The following is a 21101-nucleotide window of genomic DNA, read 5'->3' on the forward strand; positions in this document are numbered from 1 at the left end:
TATGTATCTCCTGATGAAAGTCACAACACTGCCTGTATAGTCTTGAAAAAAAAAACAAAACAAAACCATGGGACACCTGGGTGGCTCAGCGGTTGAGTGTCTGCCTTCAGCTCAGGGCATGACGTCGGGGTCCTGGGAATGAGTCCTGCATCGGGCTCCCTGCATGGAGCTTGCTTCTCCCTCTGCCTGTGTCTCTGCCTCTCTCTCTGTGTCTCTCATAAATCAAATAAATAAATAAATAAATAAATAAATAAATAAATAAATAAATAAATAAATAAAATCTTAAAAAAAACTTGAATCTGATTAAAGTCTATAGATAACTAAAAATTGCAGGAAAGGTAGAGAACAGGAACTGGGCAGGCATGAAATGGATACGGTTACCATAATCCAGGCTGGGAAACTTCTTAATTGCGCAGACCTTTAAGGAGCTTCCCCGGTTTGCAGGGCAGCCATCCATCAGATACCTCTTGCTCTGGGAGTGCTTTGCTCCTTTTACGTGAGGCGCCAACGCCCTTGTCTCTGCATTTCAAGTGCTTCTGCTTGCGGAGCTTGGGATTGAGGTTTCCCTGGAAAGGCAGTTTGCAGCAGAACAAGGCAGCCTCTGCAGGGACCACCCCTCGGGGTAACCTCCCACGTAACTTGTAGGAAATCGCTGGAACCCAGCTCCACGTCTGTGTCCTTTCTGCCAGTTTGTTTCTGCATCTTAGAGACCTCCAGGTGGTGCCATAGCCCTGGTTCATGGAAAAGGATGCTCCGTTTACCTAGTCCAGATTTTTTTTTTTTTTTTTTTACCTAGTCCAGATTTTAAGAGGAAATCTTGCAAAGCCACATCCAAATGCCTTGGAACGTGCTCAGGTGCCACAGACAGTGCGATTTAAATCCATAAAATACTCGTGATACTAAAAGTCGACACCACGTGACAGGCACTATCCTAAGTGTCTCCCGTGCATCAATGCGTTGAGTCCCATCACGGTTCTTCTCTCACAGGTGGAGAAACCGGGGACAAAGGAGTGAAGTAACGAGCCCGGGGTGGCAAGGCTGACGGGGAGCCGGGCTGCAGGGGTCCCCGCGGTTCCTGGGATGCAGGCGCTGGGGCAGGAAATCGCCGGGCTTGCTGCCGCGCGGCCCTTTAATGAAACGGCTGTAGACGAACAGTCCGAAAGCCGAAAGCGGCCGGTCTGGCGCTCCTGTTATTTCGTGTGACCAGCAAAGTCGTCTCGTCAGCCTGGGCCAATTTACTCGTCCCTGAAAAGCAGAGAAGTCCCGCCTCTTACCCACAGCGGGTCGTTGTAGGCATCTGTTCAACACTGTCTTTGTTCAGACCTAACTTGGAAGGCAAAGTGCTGTACCGAAGAACAACGTTCTAAGGACTTCCGTCCTCAAATGAGTTTGGGAGGACTTTGGCTTGACATCCGAGGGTAATAAATCGCTTCCATGCAATTATTTGTTTTCAAGGTACCGTGTCGTGCGTGTTGTAAGAACTCGCGCTTAGAAATGCCGACGGCGGGCCCCAAGACCGCTGCGCCCCAGTAGATGCCCAAGGACCCATGGCTCTGGCTGTGCCTCCCACCATGACCGGGCTGCAGTGAGTATCACCGGGGCTTCTCTCAGCCCCTCCGAGTCTCGGGTGCGACCAGCGGCCCCCGCCCGGCCCCGTGGGGCTCCGGGCCACTTTGTCCCTGGGCCTGTCACACCTGCCCTCTCTCCGACTTGACCACTGGGCTCATCTCATATTTCGGTTCATGACAGCGCGGGAGCTCTCCGGCCCAGAACCGTTGCTGTGACTCCTCCCCAAGACGAGGGTCTTCCCACTCGGGCAGCCACGCCACCCTCCTCCTTCAGCGAGGGGCCACGGGAGGCCGGGAAACTTCCAGAGCAAACGTCCGGTCGCGGCTAGGACGTGCTACGGCGATTCCACAAAGTGGGAATCGCAAGGAGATTTAGGAATCACGGGAGGGTTTCTGAGAGCAGGGGCGGAGGTCTCAAGGGAGGAGCCCTGTGGGTGCCTAAACCCGCGGTCCTGTGGACGGCTTCCTCCCGCCGCACACGCCAGGCCACGTCCCGCTGCTGCCCTCCGGCCCGACCCGCTCCCCCTGCCCCCGGCGGCTGCCCTCAAGGCACCTGCCCTCTGCCCCGCGCCCTCGCCCTGCCCCGGGTGAGGCCTGTGGACCTACAGGAGGAACTGACCCCCTTGATCCCAACAAACCCCAGAACTGAACCCAGAAGCGAGGCTGGAGGGTCCTACTCTCCCCTCTGACAGAAGGAGCTCTACAGTGTCCTCCTGCCAAGATGACCACACAACCGGAGGTGGTGCTGGGCTGCTGTGACCTTGGGGGGGAAACAGCACGGAAGGCAGGAAGGCAGAAGGACGTGTCCCCACGCCCGGAGCCGCATCCTCTTAGTCTCAGAAACTACCCCCCGGCCCCGTGAAACCACCTTCTTTTCAGGCCGAGCTCCTCTAGCACCGTGTCTCCCACCCATATCAGAAGATAGGGTGACAATGGGTGGCCCCGACGGAGCCTCTGTTTCACCTCCTCGTGTTTCAACTGGAGAAACTGAGGCTTCTCTGTGTCCCTGTGCCCCAGTGACAAAGGAGGAGACCGAAAACTCTGCAGAAGTTTCACCAAGTGCCCCCATCCCCTACTGGCAGCCCTTAAAGGCGGGGAGATGTAGTAGGACCAGCTCACGTAGGAAGCGAGTAGCACCCGGCTTGGTCAGTTAAGCGTCTGACTCTTGGGCCTCGGCTCAGGTCATGGTATCAGGGTCCTGGGGTCGAGCCCCGCTTGGAGCTCCTGCTCAGCGGCAGTTGGCTCCCCCTCCCCTCTGCCCTCTCCCATGCTCACTTGCTCTAAAATAAATAAGCCAATCCTTAAAAAAAAAAAAAAAGAATATATTACTCCAATATAAAGTCTAGGGGCCCCAATCCTACGGGGTATTTCCACCCGAGTCTTCCACCCGCCTCATAAGGATCCCACCCCATAGCTCCTGTTTGCAGATCTGCCTCCTGCCTGCGCTGTCCGCTGTCCGCAACCGGCAGGGAACACCAGGCTGCAGGCCGGCCCCTCGGGCTCCCCGCGCCCTCCGCCGGCGCAGCACAGATCCTTCCTTCCTCGAGGCATAGAGACCTGCTTTGTCCCTGGGGATTGACTGCCCTGTGGTCCTCTTCCCCAACGCAGGCCTGCCATAGAAGGAGGAATTTCCGAGGTCGAGATCATCTCCCAACAAGTAGACGAGGACACCAAGAGCATTGCTCCCGTGCAGCTGCTAAACTTTGCCTCTCGTGACCTGCCCCTGGCTGCCGTCGACCTCTCCACGGCGGGCTCGCAGCTCCTGTCAAATCTGGACGAGGATTACCAAAGAGAAGGGTAGGTGCCAGGACGGTTGAGTAGCCGAGAAGGCCTTTGCATCACCCCCCGGGGTTTCCGTGGGCACCTCCAGGGAGGCAGCACAGGAATTGCAGACCAGGAACTCACAGCAGCCACCCGGGCGTCGCTTCCCGGGGAAAACGCTCCGGGCACTGCTGGTGCCGCTAGACAGCCTCTGAGGTGACATTTGCTTGGGACTCAGGGATTCATGAAATGGTTTTAGGACCGAATTGCTCCTTAGTGGCCCTTCCAGCCTCCTCTCTGTGCACCGGAGAGTCGGTGCACCCCCCGCCCCCGCCCATTGCTCTTAGAGAATCATGAACATCCGCCGGCCGGGACCCTCGGAGCCCCGTCTGGGCCACTCTCCTTTCTCAGGTTGTGTGCCCGGATTTTGGAACGTGCTGGCTGCTTTGAGAGTAAAAACGAAGGCTCGTTGGGTTACCTTAGAAGCAGATGAGCAGGCTCAGCTACAGTTAGATTTTGCAGAGCTTGGATTTCCTGTGCTTGTTTCCCGGAGGGGCCCTCCCACTTCCCGGGGGAAACTTCCCAGCAATTGTGACACCCCGCAGCTTTTGCCAAAACCGCACCCGAGAGGCTTTCGCTGGAAATGAGACGTTCTCTAGGCATTGGCGCGAGTCAGCAGGAGGGCACCGTGGGGAGAGGATGGGCAAGCAGCTGGGAGGGAGCGAAGGGCTGCAGGGCGGGGAGGACGCGGACCTGGGCACCGAGCGGACCCGCAGGGCGGCCTCTGGATCCCCAGATCCTGGAGGCCCCAGGCCAGGGCCAGCTTCGCCCCCCGCCCCCCCGCCCCCCGCCGGCTCCGCAGGGGCAGAGGGAGACCTGCTTCATTGTTAGGCTTGCTCCTGATTAGAGCCCTACAAGCTTTCTTCTGATTAAGGAGAATACAGATGAGGCGCCTGCAAGGCAGAGAAGCTCTTGGTTTCATTGGAGTCTCCAGGTGCACCCTGGACCGCTGCTCCTGTTGCGTAATTAGGGAGCAGCCAGGGAGGGGATCCGCCTGGCTGCGGGAGCTCTCGCTCAGGAGCTCCGGTGGAGGCCAGAGGGCTTCCTGGAGGAAGAGGAAGCGAAACGAAAGCACGCTGCAGAGGGGACAGGCCTCTCTTCACAAGGCTCCTCGGCTCTGGCTGCATGCATTTCCTGGGGTTTTCTCAGAAATTCCGAACTGGCCTTTTCCGAAACGCCGCAAAACAGCACCACGTGCAGGTCGGGTCAGCCTCAGGTGTGACACGCGTGTCCCCCCTCCCGGAACCTCCCGGAACCCCGCGTTGCACTGTTAACAGAACTCAGCTGAGTAACCGGGAAGCTCCAATCGGCACCGCTCGGGGGTTCCTGGTTCATGAGGTGGGTGGCTCCCACCCCGCAGGCGGCGAGGAGCTCTGGGGAGCTGTGCAAGAGGAGGGCATTCGAGGGAAGCGGAGGCGGGTGGAGAAAGCTGATGGGGCGAGCGCCGACTGCTCAGGGAGGGTCGCCTGCCCTCCGTGAGGTCGCCCGGCGGGTGCTGGCCAGGCGGGGGCTCACACTGACCGGCCAGGGGCCGTCACCCGGGCTCTTGGGCCTTGTTGCCCGCGGGGCCTGCAAAGGTGACTCCTTCGGGGGCTTGGTACCAGTTTCTCAAAACGGTGCAAGATGTCCTGCAGAGACGGGAGGTCTGGTCTGTAGGAAGTGAAGAGGCCTCAGGGCCCCCGGCTGGGCCCTCACGTGGCCGCTCATGTCTCTCGAACTCCGTGCTAGTCCAGTGCGTTCACGTCACCCAGAACCTGAAGATGCTAGAGCAGAAGGGGCCGTAGAAAGCGTCTGTTCTGGGTGTTCCGGCACCACAGAGCCCAGAGAGTGCGAGCAGCCTGCCCGGGTCACACGGCAGCAGCATGGAGCCGAGCCTGCCTTCTCGGCTCCCGGAGCCGACTGGGACGCGGGCTTGCTGCTCGTGCACGGCTGTGACCGCGGCTGTGTGCCTCGCACGCGGGCTACGCCGTCGGGTGCCTGCAACGTGTCAGGGTGCTCCTCAGTCCGCCTTCCCTTCTGCCCTGTGAAGAAGGGGCCGGCGCGGGGATGTGCGTTAGCCCCCGGGCGTGGGGAAGAGGCCCGTCTCCATCAGGCTCCCTGACCTTCCCGAGGGCCCTTCGTCGGCCCGTGTGCAGAGCCCAGACTGAGCTCTCCGCTGCCCGGCTGCACCCAGGCTGCACCCAGGACCCTGCACCCAGGCTGCGGAGGCTTAGGCGGGACAGTCAGCCCCTGTGCCGACCGGCAGCCTTGTCAGCTCACCGCCGCAGCAGGAGCCCCCTGGCTGGTGCCTTAGCCACCCCACGGCTCTGGGACGCGGAGTCCATCCTCACAGTGCCGGCGGGCTTGGTGGCTGGCGAGGACTGGGTGACGGGTGGCCTCTCCTCATTCCGTGTAGGTAGAGGAGAACGTGTGCTCCGGACTCTTCCTCCTCCTGTGGGGCCGTACCTGACCTCACCGGACCCTAATCACCCCCAGAGGCCCCACCGTCATACAACACGTTGAGGGGTTAGGGCTTCCTTGTAAGACTGGTGGGGAGGGGACACACATTTGACCCCTGGCAGCCCGTCCCTAGACCCAAGGTCTCTGCTCTCCGCTCGCCTCTCGGCTCGGCCCAACGGCGTCCCTCAGGGCCCTGGCTGGCCGTCTCCGATTGCTTCCGTTGCCCGCAAGTCCCCGTTGCCTTCAACAATGACCTCCTCCCTCCTTCCTCAGAAAGTAGAAGCCGCCCCGTGGGGCTGCGCCCGCCCCGCTCCTTCTGGGGCACCCGACCCGAGCCCCAACCCCGGCCCTCCCACCTTCTGCGGGATGAATGTGGCTCTGCGGTTCCGTCCTCCTGGGACTTTCCCTGGCTGTGCGTCCCTGTCACTGCCCGCCCGTCCTCTCCGTGTGGCCAGACCCCGAGGGTCCCCCTCCGAGTGCCATGGAGCAAGTGCACACGCTGTGGCCCCTGTACTGCGCCCCCCGACTCTCCAGGGCCGCCGGCTCTTATCCAGCTACCCTGACCCCTCGCAGGGACCCCAAACACTCGGAGCCCTGGCAAGAATCCGATGGAGTAACCTGCTCCTCCCCTGCGCTGGCGGCTTATTTGCCTCATCTCCCTGCGGGTCGTCGCTACAAACGGTGACAGCTCAGGCCCAGCTGAGCAGCCGCCGTGAGGCCTCCAGAAGCTCCGTCTCAAACCCAAACCTGAAGCCGAGCTGTCTATTCCCCCAGAGGGATTTCTGTAGCTCCCGTCAGTGGGCCTGTACCCAGTGGCCCGGCCTCCCCGACCTGTTACCCCCGGATGAGACGCGCCCGTGCTGTGGCTCATTTACAAGGACCCTGAGCCTGCTCGCTGCCCGGAGAGGAGCCGCTGGCTTCCGGGGTGCCGAGCTCCATGGAGCCGCCCATCAGGCGGGGTCTGCACCGGGATGGCGTCCCTCCTGCCCCTCCTCTGGGCCCCTTCCCATCCATGCCCGCTGCCCGTCATGGAAATGCTTGCACCCAGCCCAGCCTTCAGGAAGCACGAAGCTGTGGGCACCCGTGCGGGGTGGGCTCCGTGCCTCTGCACCCGTCTGCAGGCCGTACTGCCCATCAGCGAGCCCTGAAGTGGCTGTGCTTCGGGCCACGGCCCCGTCCCGACTGCGTCTGGCCCTCCCTCCACCCCCGGGGGTCCCGGCTGCCCGGCATCTGCCCTGCAGCTCACGCCACTGCTGTCACCACTCTTCGCCCCAAAACAGGGACACCGCACAGTCCTGCACATCTGTCCACAAACGCGAACGCCCCGCCCAGACCCCGTAGCGAGGACCCACTTCGCTCGCGCAACGTGGAGCACAGACCCAGCGGCTTCCAGGGGGGCCAAGAGGGTAAACGTCGTGAGCAAGGAGCACGCTGCTGCCCCTGCCCATGCCCGCCGCCGGCATCGGCCTCACCTTCACGCTGGATGCGGGCGAAGTTTCCTTCGGGCTGAGAGGGGGTCGCCCGCCTCACCCGTGTTGGTCGGGGAGAATGACTCCCTGTTAATCCCTTTTACGAGCAACAGAGAAGCTTCCCGGAAGCCTTCACCTGCCCTCTGCATTGGCTTGGACTTTGGCTGGGACCGGGTCCCAAGGGATTTGGAGCCCGCGGCGCCGATCAGACCTGTGGCTCTTCCCTGGGGGGCGGCTGGGGAGTCACCCCCAGGCCCACCTCTTCACGGGAGCCCGGTCTCCCTCCTTCGTGACCTTTCCTCCAGAATCAGGTCTTCTCTGCAGCTGTCCTCGTCACCACGTGGGGATGATCTAGGAACACGCCGCCTCCCTCGACGGCTGGTCCCACCGGCTGTTCGCTCGGTTCTTTGACTCCGATGCAGTCCGACTTCGCTGGCCGTCCTGGGGGGCGGTGCCGTGTGTTTGCACGTGACCAGAGCCCCTTTTGCCTGGTTCTCGTCGTCGGGCATCGGACGTCGTCCCGTCCAGCAGTGGGGAAGTGAGGCCCAGAGCTGCTGCCCAGCGAGCCAACCGTCCATCCTTGGAGGAGGGAACGAGTGTTGGGGGGCTCGTGGCACGGCCCGGAGCTTGCACCTCTCCTAACCAGCTCCACTGCACTGAAGGCCTGGTCAGGCTGCAGCGTCTGAGCTGGACCAGGGGCCACAAGAGGAAATTCCGAGAAGTCGGGAGCCTCCACCCTGGGGCGATCATGGTGACAGTGTGGAGGAAGGCAACCCAAGGCGGGAGTCATTCACCCCCTTCTTACAGAGGAGACTCCGTGGCCACAAAGAAAGTGTTCCCCATCTTTTTGGTAGAAAGAGGGGGACAGAGAGGGTCCCGGTGGGATGGTCTTTGTCAAAAAATATAAAAATAAAGAAATGAAAGATATCCAGCCTTTTGTAATTATGCTTTTTGGGTTCTGAAAGGTCGAACCTGCGAGGTCAGGGCCGGGCCGCGGGACGACGGAAGCTTGGAGGAAGGACGGGAGACGGAAAGGGGGGTCGCTGCTTAAAGATGGTCCCGACGGCACATTTCCGCCAGAACTTCACAGTCAGAGGAAAAAGGTGTGATAGGAGCCCAGGAATGGGTATTTAGAGGTCAGGCCGTGGGGACAGGTCCAATATAGCAACGTCTTTAAGTGAGGACTACGCTGATTTTAGATGCACCAGCAAAGGCTGGAGGCAGAGGAGGGGGACGGGAGGCACCTTGAAGCAAAGCCCCTCCCTCCACCGTGTAGCTCAAGGGCCACCTCTTCCAGAAAGTGTTGTGTGCCCCGCCCCCTGGCCCGGGTAAAGCCTTACTTCCACACACCCCCTTGATCTCAGCACTCGTAACCCCGAGTTCGAGTCCTCCGCTCACCAGTCTGCTTGCAGTTCCAGATCGAGTGCGTCCTCAGGCTTGAAGGGTCCCTTGAGCCTGGAACAGAGAGGGCGCTGGTGCAGGCGAGGAAGGAGCTGAGTGGACGGACGGACGGATGGACGGGACTGTGTTAAGGGTGAGGAGAGGGGAAGGCCTGTTCTGTTTGGAGAGAACTGGATGAGCCACAGGGAGGGACCAGGTTGCTCTCAGGGAACGAGACCGTGGTTTGTAGCTGGCTCACCTCCGAGCACCCCTGCTAATTCCACGTCTCCCTCCTCCACGAAGCCATCCCCCCCAAAATAAATCAGATTTGCCTCAGAACATGCCAGCTTTAGTGTCCTTTGAGAAGAAAGAAAAGCCTTTTGGGGTTCAGGTTAAAAGGCAGGTGCATCCCTGCCACGCCCGTGCGAGTGCGGCCTAGCAGTTCTGGTCTTCACTTGGCTGGCATTCTTTTACGTCGTTTTTTCCCCCAAGAGAGGAACATTCAAAAGGGGCATCATTCACCTGCTTTCCTGGTGTCAGTATGATCGTCTGCCCTAGAACGGCCCTCCCCTGGCCCCCGGCTGCACCCGCAGCTCCCTGTCCCGGGGACCCTCCCGGCGGGCTCTGGGTGCGCCAGCCAGGCAGTACAGCTTTCATTAAGACAAAAGAAATTTCCTGGGAAGCACAGGTTGACTTCTTCCCTGTAGCCTGAGAATCTCAAAGATCTTTCCTGTGGGTAAAAAAGTAAGTTCACGGATTCATTCTTTCTCAGCCCAATAGCCGCCCCCCTCCCTGGGGCGCAGCCCAAATGCAAGGGGTGAGCCCTGTGTGGGCAGTGGGTGGAATCAGGGGCGGGGGGTCTGTGCCCGGGCTCCCAGGACTGGCAGGCCCACAGCCCGGGAGCTGGGCGACGCGGGCCATGGCAGGTGAAGGGACGCACCTTCGCCAGGCATCCCGGGGCACGGCAGGTGCAGGGGGACTCATGCAGCAGGTGCACGGGGTTCACACAGCAGGTGCAAGGGGTTTGCGCGGCAGCTGCGAGGGGGCTTGTAGGGCAGGTGCAAGAGGTTGGCTCATGCACCCGGGGTGCAGCAGGTGCCAGCTGCTCGCCCGGCAGGTGCAGGGGGCTCGCCTGGCAGGTGCGGGGGGGGGGCTTGCGCAGCAGGTGCCAGGGGTTTCAGGCCCGCGGCCATCCTGACAGCAGAGGACCCATGAGGTGGGCCTTGGCCTCGCAGCCACGGCCCAAGGCACCGTCCCCCATGTCAGGTGGCTCTCATGTTGCCCCTGCCGATGCCCACCCCCGCCTCGGCCCAGCACAGGAGCGGCCCGTCCACGCTGTGTCTGCCCTTGTGCCCCCCGGGGAAGGGGACTCGCCTGGTGGTCCGCCCGCACACCCCGCGTGTTCCCCACAATTGACATTCCCCAGGATGCAAGAGGCCGGAGGTGCTGGGACAAGCGGGTGGGAGGCTCGCTGATGCTCCCCCCCCCTCGGGCAGTAGGGCCGACCTGTGGCTCTGACTGCAGCCCCAAAGCTGCCAGTGTGGAAACCAGCTTCTTTGGATCCCCCAAGTGGCCGGGTGGCCGCCAGGGTCGTCCCTCCCCTCCGAGCTGAGGGTTCCCGCTTTGCAAAGTGGATTGCTGTGCTGGTATTTCTGGGTCTGCACTGCCTGGCCTGCCTCCTGGGCTCAGTGCAGGGACCAGGAGGCCACCCCACCGCACTTTCCCTGTGCCTCTGGTTCTCCCCGGCGGAAGGAAGAAGCCCCGCCAACCCTTTCACGTATTTAGCAAAAGGACGGCCCGTGGTTCCCATGAGGAGATATTTGCCTCTTTGGAGAACTCCCGTGCATGTGAGCTCATTTCCCATTCCTGCTTTTTTTTTTTTTTTTTTTTTTTTCTGATTTGTTTTGCTTTCAGAGTGGCCTGGACTAGGAGCTCACTGCTGGCTCAGAATTCATTTACAAGAGCTCAGGCTCCGTGAGGATGGAGGCCCTGGGCACTCTGTGTGCTCATCACCTAATACAGTGCCTGGCATTTAGCAGCCGCAGAATAACTGTGGCTGGAATGGAACGAACGTTGAGACTTCTCGTATTTAGATCATTACTCCGTTTTCTAGCACCCACATACCTAACTCATCTTCGTGTAGACGGTACGGGGGGCCTGCAGTACACACTGTGTTACCTGTGTTACTTTCCATATTTCGGAACGACGACCCTGCAGAGGTGGATAATACCCCTATTTTGGAGATTAGGAAATTAGGCTCAAAGATTATACTCAGAGCTCAGTCAGCCGTGGAAGTGTGATTTGCAGACTCTAGTTGCCGCCCGAGCCCAACCAGATGGAAAAGTCTGGCTTTCCCCAGCCTTCGTAAACAGAGGAAACAGAGGGAAAAAAAATAAATAATAGAAGGAACTGCCTTACTGGACAGGATGAGCACTGGGTGTTATTCTGTATGTTGCCAAATTGAACACCAATAAAAAATAAATTTATTATTAAAAAAAAGAAAGAAGGAACTGCCTTTTAAAACGACTAGATGAGTGAACATTTGTAAAGTGCTCAGGAAACTCCTCTGTTTGATCATAAGTGCCGTATAAGTGTTTGTTAAATCAATGAAAATAAAGCCTAGATCGATGTCAGAGTTGGATTGAAGTCAGCCTCGTGGCTTTCGCTCACGGCGTTTTAACCATCTGGGACAAACACAGTAAAGAAAAGCAAAGCGAGGCCATGGGCTGTTCTGCTGGCTGTTGACACCCCCTCCCCCAAATGTGCAGGATCCAGGCCACGGTGTTGAGCATCACGGAATTGGAGCACCTGGGGCCACAAGGCCTCAGGCTGCCGCCTCCTGGAGTTTGCACCTGGAGCCCAGGCGTTCGGTGACCCCTCCGCGCCGTTCCCAAGGCCGTGCACCCTCAGAGTGTTGTGCGTGGTGGTCTGGCTTTGTGCACAGGCCACCCAGCCAGCAGGCCTCAGGCTCTGGTGCCCCCAAGGGCAGCACTGGGGGCAGGTAGGGAATCCCAGGGCTCGCGCCTTAGTTCCAGCCCCGCTGGAGGCAAGCTTCCCATTCACTCCGCCCCCGCGGTGCCGGCCCCACAGGCCGTCGGGGGCTGCTCTGGAGTCCAGCCTCCAGGACGCCGGGCTCCCCTCCGCCGGGGGCACCTTTCAGGGCAGCTCTGAGGTCTCCACCTTCCGCAGACCGGCCACTGCCCCTTCCCCGGCCGTGCGTGTCCCAGCCGCGCCGGCCTGGCAGCCAGGACGCCCCAGGCCCCGGGACCCCCGCCTGCCCGGGAGCAGTGGCCTCCTCCGCCCCGCGCGCTGGCCCCGGCTGTGGCCTGCACGGGGGCCCGAAGCCCGGAGGGCTGCCGCGGGCCTCCCCGCCCCCGCCCCTGAAACACGGACGGACGCTGGCCGAAGCCCATCGTCATTTTCTAGAAGCTCTTCTGTCAAGCTTTTAGCCCTTTGTGCCCGAACAGACTCCTGCCTTGAGCGGCCGCCGCCACACAGGCCGGTCCCCCCGGCTCCTCACGTCACCCACAGGCCACCCACCCTGACCGTCCCCGCAGCCCTGGCGCCTCCCGCAGCCTGTGACCCGCCGCGCTCCCGTCTGTCGTGGGCCCTCCCCGGGGGCAGGTGGCGTCCGGCGGCCTGGCTTCCGGATCCCGCGCCTGTGCCCTGGGCAGACCCTGGGCCTGGCCTCGGCCCCCCCCCCCCCCCCCGCACCTCCCGCTCCCCAGGTGGCAGCCCCTGGCCCCGGGCAGCTTCCCTAAGCCGAGGAGACAAGGGGGGCTGTGGGCGGCTGAGGCGGCAGCTCCCGGGCCCTTCCCTCCCACGGAGGCGGATCCACCCGCCGTGGAGCCTCCTGCTTGGAGAGGAGCAGACGGCTTGGTCCCCCCGGCTTCCCACGCTCCCGGGGTGGTGGGCACGGACTCAGGCGCCCCGAACCCCGGCGCACAGCCCGGCCCCAGGTGGCAGGCGGCAGGGAAGTGGCATCACTTTTAGGGCCACAGATAAAGGACTGGGTTTTCTTTAAAAAAAAAAAAGAAAAGAAAAGAAAAAAGATTTTATTTATTGATTTGAGAGCGAGAGAGATGGCGGGAGAGGGTGACGCGGGGGGCAGAGGCAGCCGGAGTGGAGGACGGAGACGGGGCAGGTAGGTGCAGGAGGGTCACGCGTGGGAAGAAGGGCCGCAAGTGCGCTGCGCAGGCAGGAGCAGTCAGCTGAGGAAGAGAGGCCCAAGAGATCTTATAAACCAGAGGGTCTTCGTATGCAGAAGCCACACAGCCCTGAGACGTCAGCCCCCGGGTCTCCCCATCTGCTGGGTCCTGAGCCGGGGGGGGGGTACGTCAGCCCCCGGGTCCCCCTCTGCCGCCCCGACAGACACGCCAGCCCTGCCTGCAGGGCCCTTCCCGCCTCGGCTTCACCGGCTCTGGCTTCTCACCTGTAACTCCGGATCTCACGCGCCCCTCCGACCAGGCCCCAGCCCCTCACCGGGCCCCTCTGCACCCCCTGCTCCGAATACAGGATTCCCAGTTTAAGTTGAATTTCAGATAAACAATGAATACTGGTTTGGTTTTTGCTTCTCCTCCGTCACCTGCTGAAGTCCCCCCCAGCATCCTTGTGGCCCAGCTCCCCGAGGCCGGACACGGAGCTCCCAGCCTTTGCCTTCCCGGGAGGCCAAGGGTGGCACCTCCCTTTCCCGCAGGTTTTGGAAACTATCCAGAAAGACTTGACTAATCTGTTTGCCGCCAGGTTTCTTGGAGAGCTACGAGCTCGTACCACGTCCCGTCAGCTGGGGACCCTTCCAGCTTCCCTAGATGGATTCTGAGGAAGAAGCCCCCCGGAGCACTCGGTGTTCCTCTGCGGGGAGGGGAGCACCTCAGGATTCCCTCTTCCAGCGACACCGGGGGGGGGGGTCACCCTCAGGACCTCAGGAGGCGTGGGCCCCGGCGCCCTCAGCACACTCCCCTGATGGAGAGGAGGGCGACAGCCCAGGGCTGGGCCACCGGGTAACCCACCAACATCAACACCTTCCTCAACCCTTTGCAGCCACACGGGGCTTCTAGTCAGAGACATTCCCTCATTTAGCGTCTGTGACCCTGGGAGTTAAGGGGTTTGACAAACGGGAGACTGAGTCCCAGAATGCAGAGATGCCATCCCGCAGTCCTGGGTGTCCGAAGGCAGAGCCAGAGCGGGGGCTCACTGCCTGGTGCCGTCTGCCCCTTCGGGATCCCGCTCCTTCCTCGGCAAGGCAGTGAGCTTTGGCCTCAGCACCCCCGCGAGGTGCCCCTCTTCCCCGGGATCCTGTGTTCCTGAAGGGAATACGCCAAATGCCCTCGGGGACACCATCCCCCCCCCCCACGGCCCTGAGGCTCCGCACACCCTCCGCACTCCCCATCCTGCTCAGGGAAGACCCCATCCTTGGTGGCTTCATCTCTCCTGTCGGGGCTTCCCAAAAGATTGTCTACGAAGCACGAGTCCCACCAGAAGCTCAATGACAGGAGGTTGCTGGGTGGAGCGAGAGTGGAAGGCACTGCCCCTGGGACCCCTTGGGGCTGGATGGTGCCTAATAACCTAGTAGAGGCACCAACGTGTCTGCCCAGAAAAATCTCTGTTTGACTTCGACCCCAATTTTCCAAAGCCTATCCAACCATCGAGGGTATCGGGTGGCAACCCTTGACATTTGGTGGAAGTAGGATTCCGTGCAACCCACTTGAGAAATAGGGATTTAGCTCATTCTTCCTCTGTAGCTGAAAAGCACTGGAAACCCACTCATCAACTACTGAGCTTTTACCGGAGGTGAGCTGAGAGCCTCCTAAATGCAGAGCCCGTGCTAGGCTCCGAGACCACAGGGACATGCAGCAACGACAGCTCGCCTGGCCCCTGCCGACCTCTGTGACCCCGTCTGGGGACTGTATGGGGCTCCATCTCCTGTGAGCTGGGTTTGCTCTCTGCGATCCTACCCAGTGGAGGGGGTTGCACTTTGCTGGGAACCGTAGAGCCCGGGAGGAGTAGGGAGGGTGGAGCAGCAGCCAGGGCTGTGAGGGGATCTGACCCCCTCCCCGCCCCCTTCCTGCTTTTGTCCCCACAGGTCCACCTGGCTGAAGCCGTGCTGTGGGAAGAGAGCAGCCGTGTGGCAGGTATTTTTGCTCAGTGCGAGTCTCAACAGTTTCCTGGTAGCCTGTGTAATATTGGTGGTGATTCTCCTGACTCTGGAACTTCTAATAGATATAAAGCTTCTCCAGTGTGAGTAGCAAGAGAGATACGTGTGCAAATACCTATGATGTCAATATTCCATGTGCATCCACCAGGGGTCCCCAACCAGCAGTGCCCTCTGCCCCCAGCCCGGGGCCACTGTGGTGCACGGCCCACGGCTCCTGGGGATGCCCACCCAGGGAGGAGCCCTGGCTGCTCCTCTCTCCGTCACGCCCACTGTCCGTTGCCCCATCCAGTTGCCCCGTCCATCCCTGTGGCCTCCGCGGTCCTCCTCCCCAGCACTTCACGATCACAAACTGATGAAATCAAAAATGTTGGGGACCCCTGTGTGCACTTTTTTTTTTAATTGTTCCCATTTGGAATTTTCCAGGTTGGCCTTTTCTGTAGGTTAAAGAGAGTTGTCGGGTGTGGAGGCGATCACCTTGTGGTCCCTGATAATCACAGCAACCACAGTGGCCAGAAGGTTGCTTGTATTTCATACCCAGCTGGAAGCTGGCGGGTCCCTTATGGACGTGATGATTTTGAAAGTGTCTTCCATACGTCTGGCCCTAGCGGCAACCCTGTAAGGTGGACGTGACGGATTTTATCTCGTCTTATAGGCAAGGGAGTTAGGATTTGGAGAAACTTCGAGACTTCCGCTGGGGAAAGGACTTCAAGTCACCAGGCCACTCGACGGCCCAGCCAGTTTTCCTCCCACCACAGGTCTCTTGGCTTTGTTCCAGGCTTGTGTTGCTGGCAGCCTGATGTGCACGGCAGCCGATGGTCGTCTGCTCCTCTCCTGTCCTGCTGGATGTCCCGTGGCCGCGTGGGGCACTTCCTGCCCCCACTTGTGCAGGCCCCGACTTAGTGCCCCGGGTGGGGAGAGCCAGGAGTCTTCGCTCCGGGCTTCGGATGAGTGAGTCCTTTCTGGTAGAGCTCCTGGATCCCCATATTTCTCCGATTCAGAAGGTGGATTATTCAAGTGCAAATAAAAAAGAGACGAAAGTACTGGTGCCCAAGACTCAATTACTGGCAAGAGCAAGGACTACAGACCCAACAGCCCTGAGCCCATGGAGTTGTCATAGACTTGCGCCCCCAGCCCTGTCCTGGAGCCTCTGCATCCAGGGTCCTTCCACGCCCCATCGGCCTTCCCGACTCCAGGGGAGGATGACAGGGAGCACAGAATTGCTTTTGTCTGATAGGCCTCGTTGGATTTTGTGCAGCTGGTGGCCCGTTGGTTCCAATGAAAGTATCTTCCGGCATAAAGTGACCAGCGCTGGCTTTACACTCAACCTGTCTTGAATTAAACCATGCTGCATCCTTTCCCTTCCACTCATCCTTAGGTCTGCTTTTTATGAGGTCTTGGCCACCACAGAGTCTTTCTTTCCCCGTCGTAGGTTATGCTTGGGGCCCTCGGCGGCTCAGGTTGTGACGAGGCATTGAGTAGAACTGAGAACCAGGCCGACACTGGAATTTTGCTTAAAATTAAGTATCCAGGAGATTGATTTTGCTGGGAGATCCAATAGCGGCTCGTAAAAGGCATCTTAAATTCCATAAAACGCACAATCAGAGATTTATTGCTCTTCTAAAGCAAACCATAAAAAAGGCAGAGGAATTCGAGAAATAATGGGGAGAGATTTTATGTTTTCAGCATCATCTGGAGGTCTTTTCAGAGTCACACAGGCCTCAGACGCTCACTTCCCACTCGGCCTCATGTGACCTAGGATGGAAAGAACCCCAGCACCCCCAGGCCTCGTCCTCTAGGGGTCACACTGGCCCTACTGACCCTGAGGTCCCCCACCTGGAACCTGGCCCTGCAGCCTTTCCCCATGGACGTGCTCCGGGGCCTGACACTGCCCACCCCCAGGGTTCCCTGATCTCAGCTCTTTTGTTTCAGGCCAGCCCTCCCCACTGATGCCTCAGGGGAAACCCTTTAGCCCCCGGGGGATTCTGAGCTGCATGAAAGCGGGCCTCGCCCAGGCCCCAGAGAGAAGCAGCATATGTGCGGTCCATCACCATTCCTGAACCCTGTTTCACAACCCCCCCCAGCTGCCCTGCTGTGTGTCTCCAGGTCTGCCTTCTAGGAAGCATCCCCGCCACCCATCAGAGCCCACCCGACCCTTATCCCGGGCCCCAACACCCCACTCGTGGCCTCCCTGCCTGATAAACCCAGCCCTGCTTGGGCTCGGAAGCTGGTCGCAGCACCCGTATTTGAAAAGAGTCTTTCAGAGGTAGGGCCGTCACTCCAAGGACGGTCTGGTGCAGGTGGGGTGCGGGCTCTTGGGGGCTGGCGGCTCTCCCCGCTGCATGCTGGCGTCTGGAGGGCAACTGGAGCAACCCCAGCCGCTTGCACTGCCCCGTTCAGGAGGGGACATGCCCTCTACCAGGCCTGGTTCCCTCCTCCAGGCCTTGCTCCAGCCTCACCCCCCACCCCCGCCCCTACCAAGCACCCCAGCCCACACGGCCCTCTCGACACTCAGAGTTTTCACACTGAAAAGCTTGCCTGGAGTCCCGCTAACTGCCTGGAGCCTTGGATGTAACTTGGGGCAGGGGTCCTGAACGCGCATCCAGACTTGACTAAGCTGCCCACCCGGCTCCGAAGGCCGCACCCGTCTTTCTGAACCCCGGTGGTGGGCTCCTCTCCGGAGCGAGGCTGTAGGTGTAGCCCACCAAGGCTGGGGGGACTGAGCGGGAATAACAAGGGGCGGCCTCTTACGCAGAGGAGGGAGCAACAGGGCCTTCCATCCCGCCGCTGCCTCCTCCCTCTGCCACGGACACCGTTACGAGCTGCCCTCATGTTCTCTGGCCTGATGGTGCCCAGATCTAGGTGTTGGCCGGGCAGTCCCGGGCTCCCAGTGTGCTGCACGCGGCGAAGGCCCTCTGCCGGGGCACCTGACTCCTCGCTCCTAAAGTTGGCCCGTTATTGTGTTCGTTGCAGTTTCCAGCGCATTCCAGTTTGCCAGCATAATTCACTGGATCAGTCTGGTCATTCTCTCTGTGTTCTTCTCAGAGGTAGGTAAAGCCTGGGCCCTGCGACCCCTTGAGGCAACGCCTGCCCTTGGCGATCGCCAGCGTCCCCGCGGGCCCTCCAGGGTGCACACAGGGAGAGGCAGTGAAGGGGGCTGGGCTCGGCGGGGGGGGCCGGGGCTCGGGACCCCAGTGCTGCTCCTGGGCCAGCCAGGGACGCCAGGTCGCAGTCTCCGTGTGGGAGGTAAGGGGATGAAGCCCCTGGTGACTCCTGGGCGCCCCCCCCCCCCGGGTTCCCTGCGAGCCGGGCGCCCAGTACAGGACTGAACCATGGGGACGCCGGGTCCCAGCGCGCTGCCCTGCCTACGTGGGCGAGTGGTTCCCGGGCCTGCCCCCGGGCCTGGGCCACCTGGAGGGCCACGCTTCACGCCGCGGGCTGAGGCGAGTCCCTGTGCAGAGGCCCTGATCTCCCCAGCAGAGCGCAGGACCAGCAGGACGCCCCGGCCACCGTCCTCCCACCACGTGCCCTCCCAACGGCCGCAGCCCAGGTCGGCCGCGCAGAGCCTGGGCACCTTCGGGGGATGACGTGGGGGCGAGGCGGAGGGCCTTGCACACGAGTGTGCACACGGCTCACGCTGGGTCCAGGACACAGCACTGCCTAGGGTGCGAGAAGGACGCTGGGCGAGAATGCGCTCGGAGTGCGAGGGTGCAGAGTATTTGGAGGCACCATCAGGGCACCCGGAGTCCAGAGCCCCAGGGTTGCTCCCGGGCCGTGGTGGCCGGCGGTGGCCCTCAGGACCCTTCAAACACCAGGGATCGCCGTCGTCCTGAGTCTGGGTGTGGGGCACCACGTCGGGGCACAGGCCTCAAGTCCTGCAGCCCCCAGGGTTCGCAGGCAGGCCTGGGCCCAGAGCCGCTGCTGTGGGGCGTCCCAAGCAGCTCACGGAGCCCGCTGCCCAGGTGCCTTGGAGCCCCAAGCCCCGGAGCAGAGCCCCCCGCCACCCCGACCCCTGCTGCCCCCGAGCCCTGGAGCAGAGCCCTCAATGCCTGTCACCCCCACCCCCCACTGCCCCCACCCCCTGCTGCCCCGGAGCCCCGGAGCAGAGCCTCCCCTGCCCCTCACCCCCGCCCCCTGCTGCCCGGAACCCCGGAGCAGAGCCCCCACCCCCGCACCCACCCGCTGCTTCCCCGTTCCAGAGGGCCTGCTCTCCCAGTGACCCAGGCGCCTGCGGTGGGAGGGCCCAGGGAAGTCAGAGGCCCCAAGCAGCACATCGGGGTGTGTGTTGGCCCCAACGATGCCAGCAGCGGCCTTCCTAGGCCATGGGGACAGCAGCCCGGCCGTCCAAAGGCAGAACCAGGTCTTGGCCTCTGCGCCTACCTCGGGCCCCCCAGCAGTGCGGCCTCTGCGCCCGGTGCCAGCAGGCGGGGCACCGAGAACCTGGGGCAGGGCCCAGAGCCGGGGGGGGGGACGTGCACCCCACAGTGCCTGTGACCCCAGGCCCAGCGTGACGGACACAGCTCCTGGCCAGTGTGGAAGCGACGTCACCCCGTTTCCTCGGGAGGCCGAGGTGGGGGTCATTCCTGAGCCATGTCCTACCCGGTACCCCAACCAGGCGTTAGGACCACGCGGGACGGGAGTGCTACACCGTAGGAGTCAGGCATCGAGGCCTGGAGAGGCGCGGGCAGGTCGCCCGGGGGACGGCGGGTGGCACAGGGGTCGGGCGGGTGTGCAGGCCCCGCCCTGTCCTTGACACGCCTCGTGCCCGGGACGCTCCCCACCCGCCCCACCGACTGCTCACCCGTTCGGGGGCGGCGGCCCGGCCGGGACGTCTCACCCGAGTGCAGTCTCAGGCCACGCGATCGTGGGCATCAGCGTCGTTTTTAAGCTTCTGCAGGCCGCGGCTCCGGCACCTGCGTCGTTCCTCGATCCGTCTGAACATGAGTCCTTGGGCAAGGACTTGGGCGTGTTGTTTCCCCACCGGCCAGGGGGTCAGGGCGGCTCATCTGTCCCGCCTGGCTCCTGCTCCAAGGGTCGGGGCTCTGGGCCTTGCCCCCCCCAGGCGGGAGCCCCTGCACATCCTCCCGCGGCCACCCTTGAGTCCATCACGTGAACAGCGGTTGCCCCAGCGCTCGAGGGGAGGGCCTGACGCGCGTGGAAATGCCTTCCCGAGACCCAAGAGGACGGAGTGGACAGAGCCAGAGCACAGGGCTTCTTGGGGGTCGCGCTGGGTTCAGAAGGCTCCATCCTGAGCCCATGGCCCGCGTCCCTGCCCCATCCCAGCACCGCGGGAATCCCTGGGCTCCAGCCTCGCTGGCTGCGGTTCTGGGCCGTGAAGAACCTGGTGGGCTCGGCGGGCCCGGCGCCGGGGAACCGGGAAGGGAGCTGGAGCTCAAGTGAGGCCATCGTGGAAGACCTGGGGTTGGGGGGCTGCCTGTGGATGGGGCGTCGGGGGCGCTGGGGAGGACCAGGTGCAGGGATGAGCACTTGCAGCCCGCGGGGCCGGCCGTGGGTGGGCAACACAACCTGGGGACCAGGCACGACCAGGTCTCGAGGGCGCCTCGCGTCCTGCTCAGGAGCGGGGGCCTTGCTCCAAAGGCAGTGGGGAGGCCCCGGGCGCCTCCGGCTGCCACATGTGGTCATGAGGGTCACACGGAGGCCCTGGGGGCAGTGCCGCGGCCCGGACTTCGAGGGTTAGGGATGGAGAGGGAGTCCCCCCCCTCCTGTTTGGTGGGTGCATCACCCGGGAGGCACCGCCGTGCGCTCCGCTGTCCCCGACATGCGCCTCTTGCCCCAGAGCCTCCCTCCGGCACCAGCCCGGCGGCTTCCGGCCCCCTAAAGCCGCCTCACATTTCTGCCCTGTTTCCGGGTCCTGGACTCCACATCCTCCCCCTGCCTGGGGCCTGGCGGGGGGTTAGGAAGGCACCCGCAGCTTGGCCAGCCCCCAGCGCCCCCACAGCTGCAGCGCTGCAGACATGCTCCGGCCCAGGCGGTGGCTGCTCCCTCCTTCCCCTGGAGGGTCTGCGGTCGGCTCTGCAGGGAGCAGGGGGGCTTCCTCTGCCTGGAAACGGGGAACCTTCTAGAATTTGCATCGAGTCATCTTATAGCTTAGCAGGTGTTTCTGCTGGGACCCCCGAGGTCCCCAAGCCCTAGGAGCTCATCCAACCCCGTCCCAGAGAGAAGGTGGGGCTCGGACTCAGCCGGTTGGGGGGGGGCACCAGGTGACTCACACCTGGAGCAGGTGCAAGGGCCTCCCCCTACCCCCCACCCACC

The 21101-nt window shown here is 61.9% G+C and overlaps 1 protein-coding gene across 1 annotated transcript in view; it reads left to right on the forward strand.

Annotated features, from left to right (window-relative positions):
- Positions 1–21101, forward strand: part of TMEM266 (transmembrane protein 266) — a 92512-nt gene that overhangs the window by 47350 nt on the left and 24061 nt on the right. Inside the window, 4 exon segments of the mRNA XM_055320199.1 lie at positions 1456–1585; positions 3177–3365; positions 14760–14914; positions 17802–17875. Of these exon segments, the coding sequence (XP_055176174.1) occupies positions 1548–1585; positions 3177–3365; positions 14760–14914; positions 17802–17875 (456 nt within the window). The 5' untranslated portion in view covers positions 1456–1547.

The sequence above is a fragment of the Nyctereutes procyonoides genome, unplaced genomic scaffold (assembly GCF_905146905.1).
Source record: "Nyctereutes procyonoides isolate TBG_1078 unplaced genomic scaffold, NYPRO_anot_genome, whole genome shotgun sequence".
Lineage (NCBI taxonomy): Eukaryota > Metazoa > Chordata > Mammalia > Carnivora > Canidae > Nyctereutes > Nyctereutes procyonoides.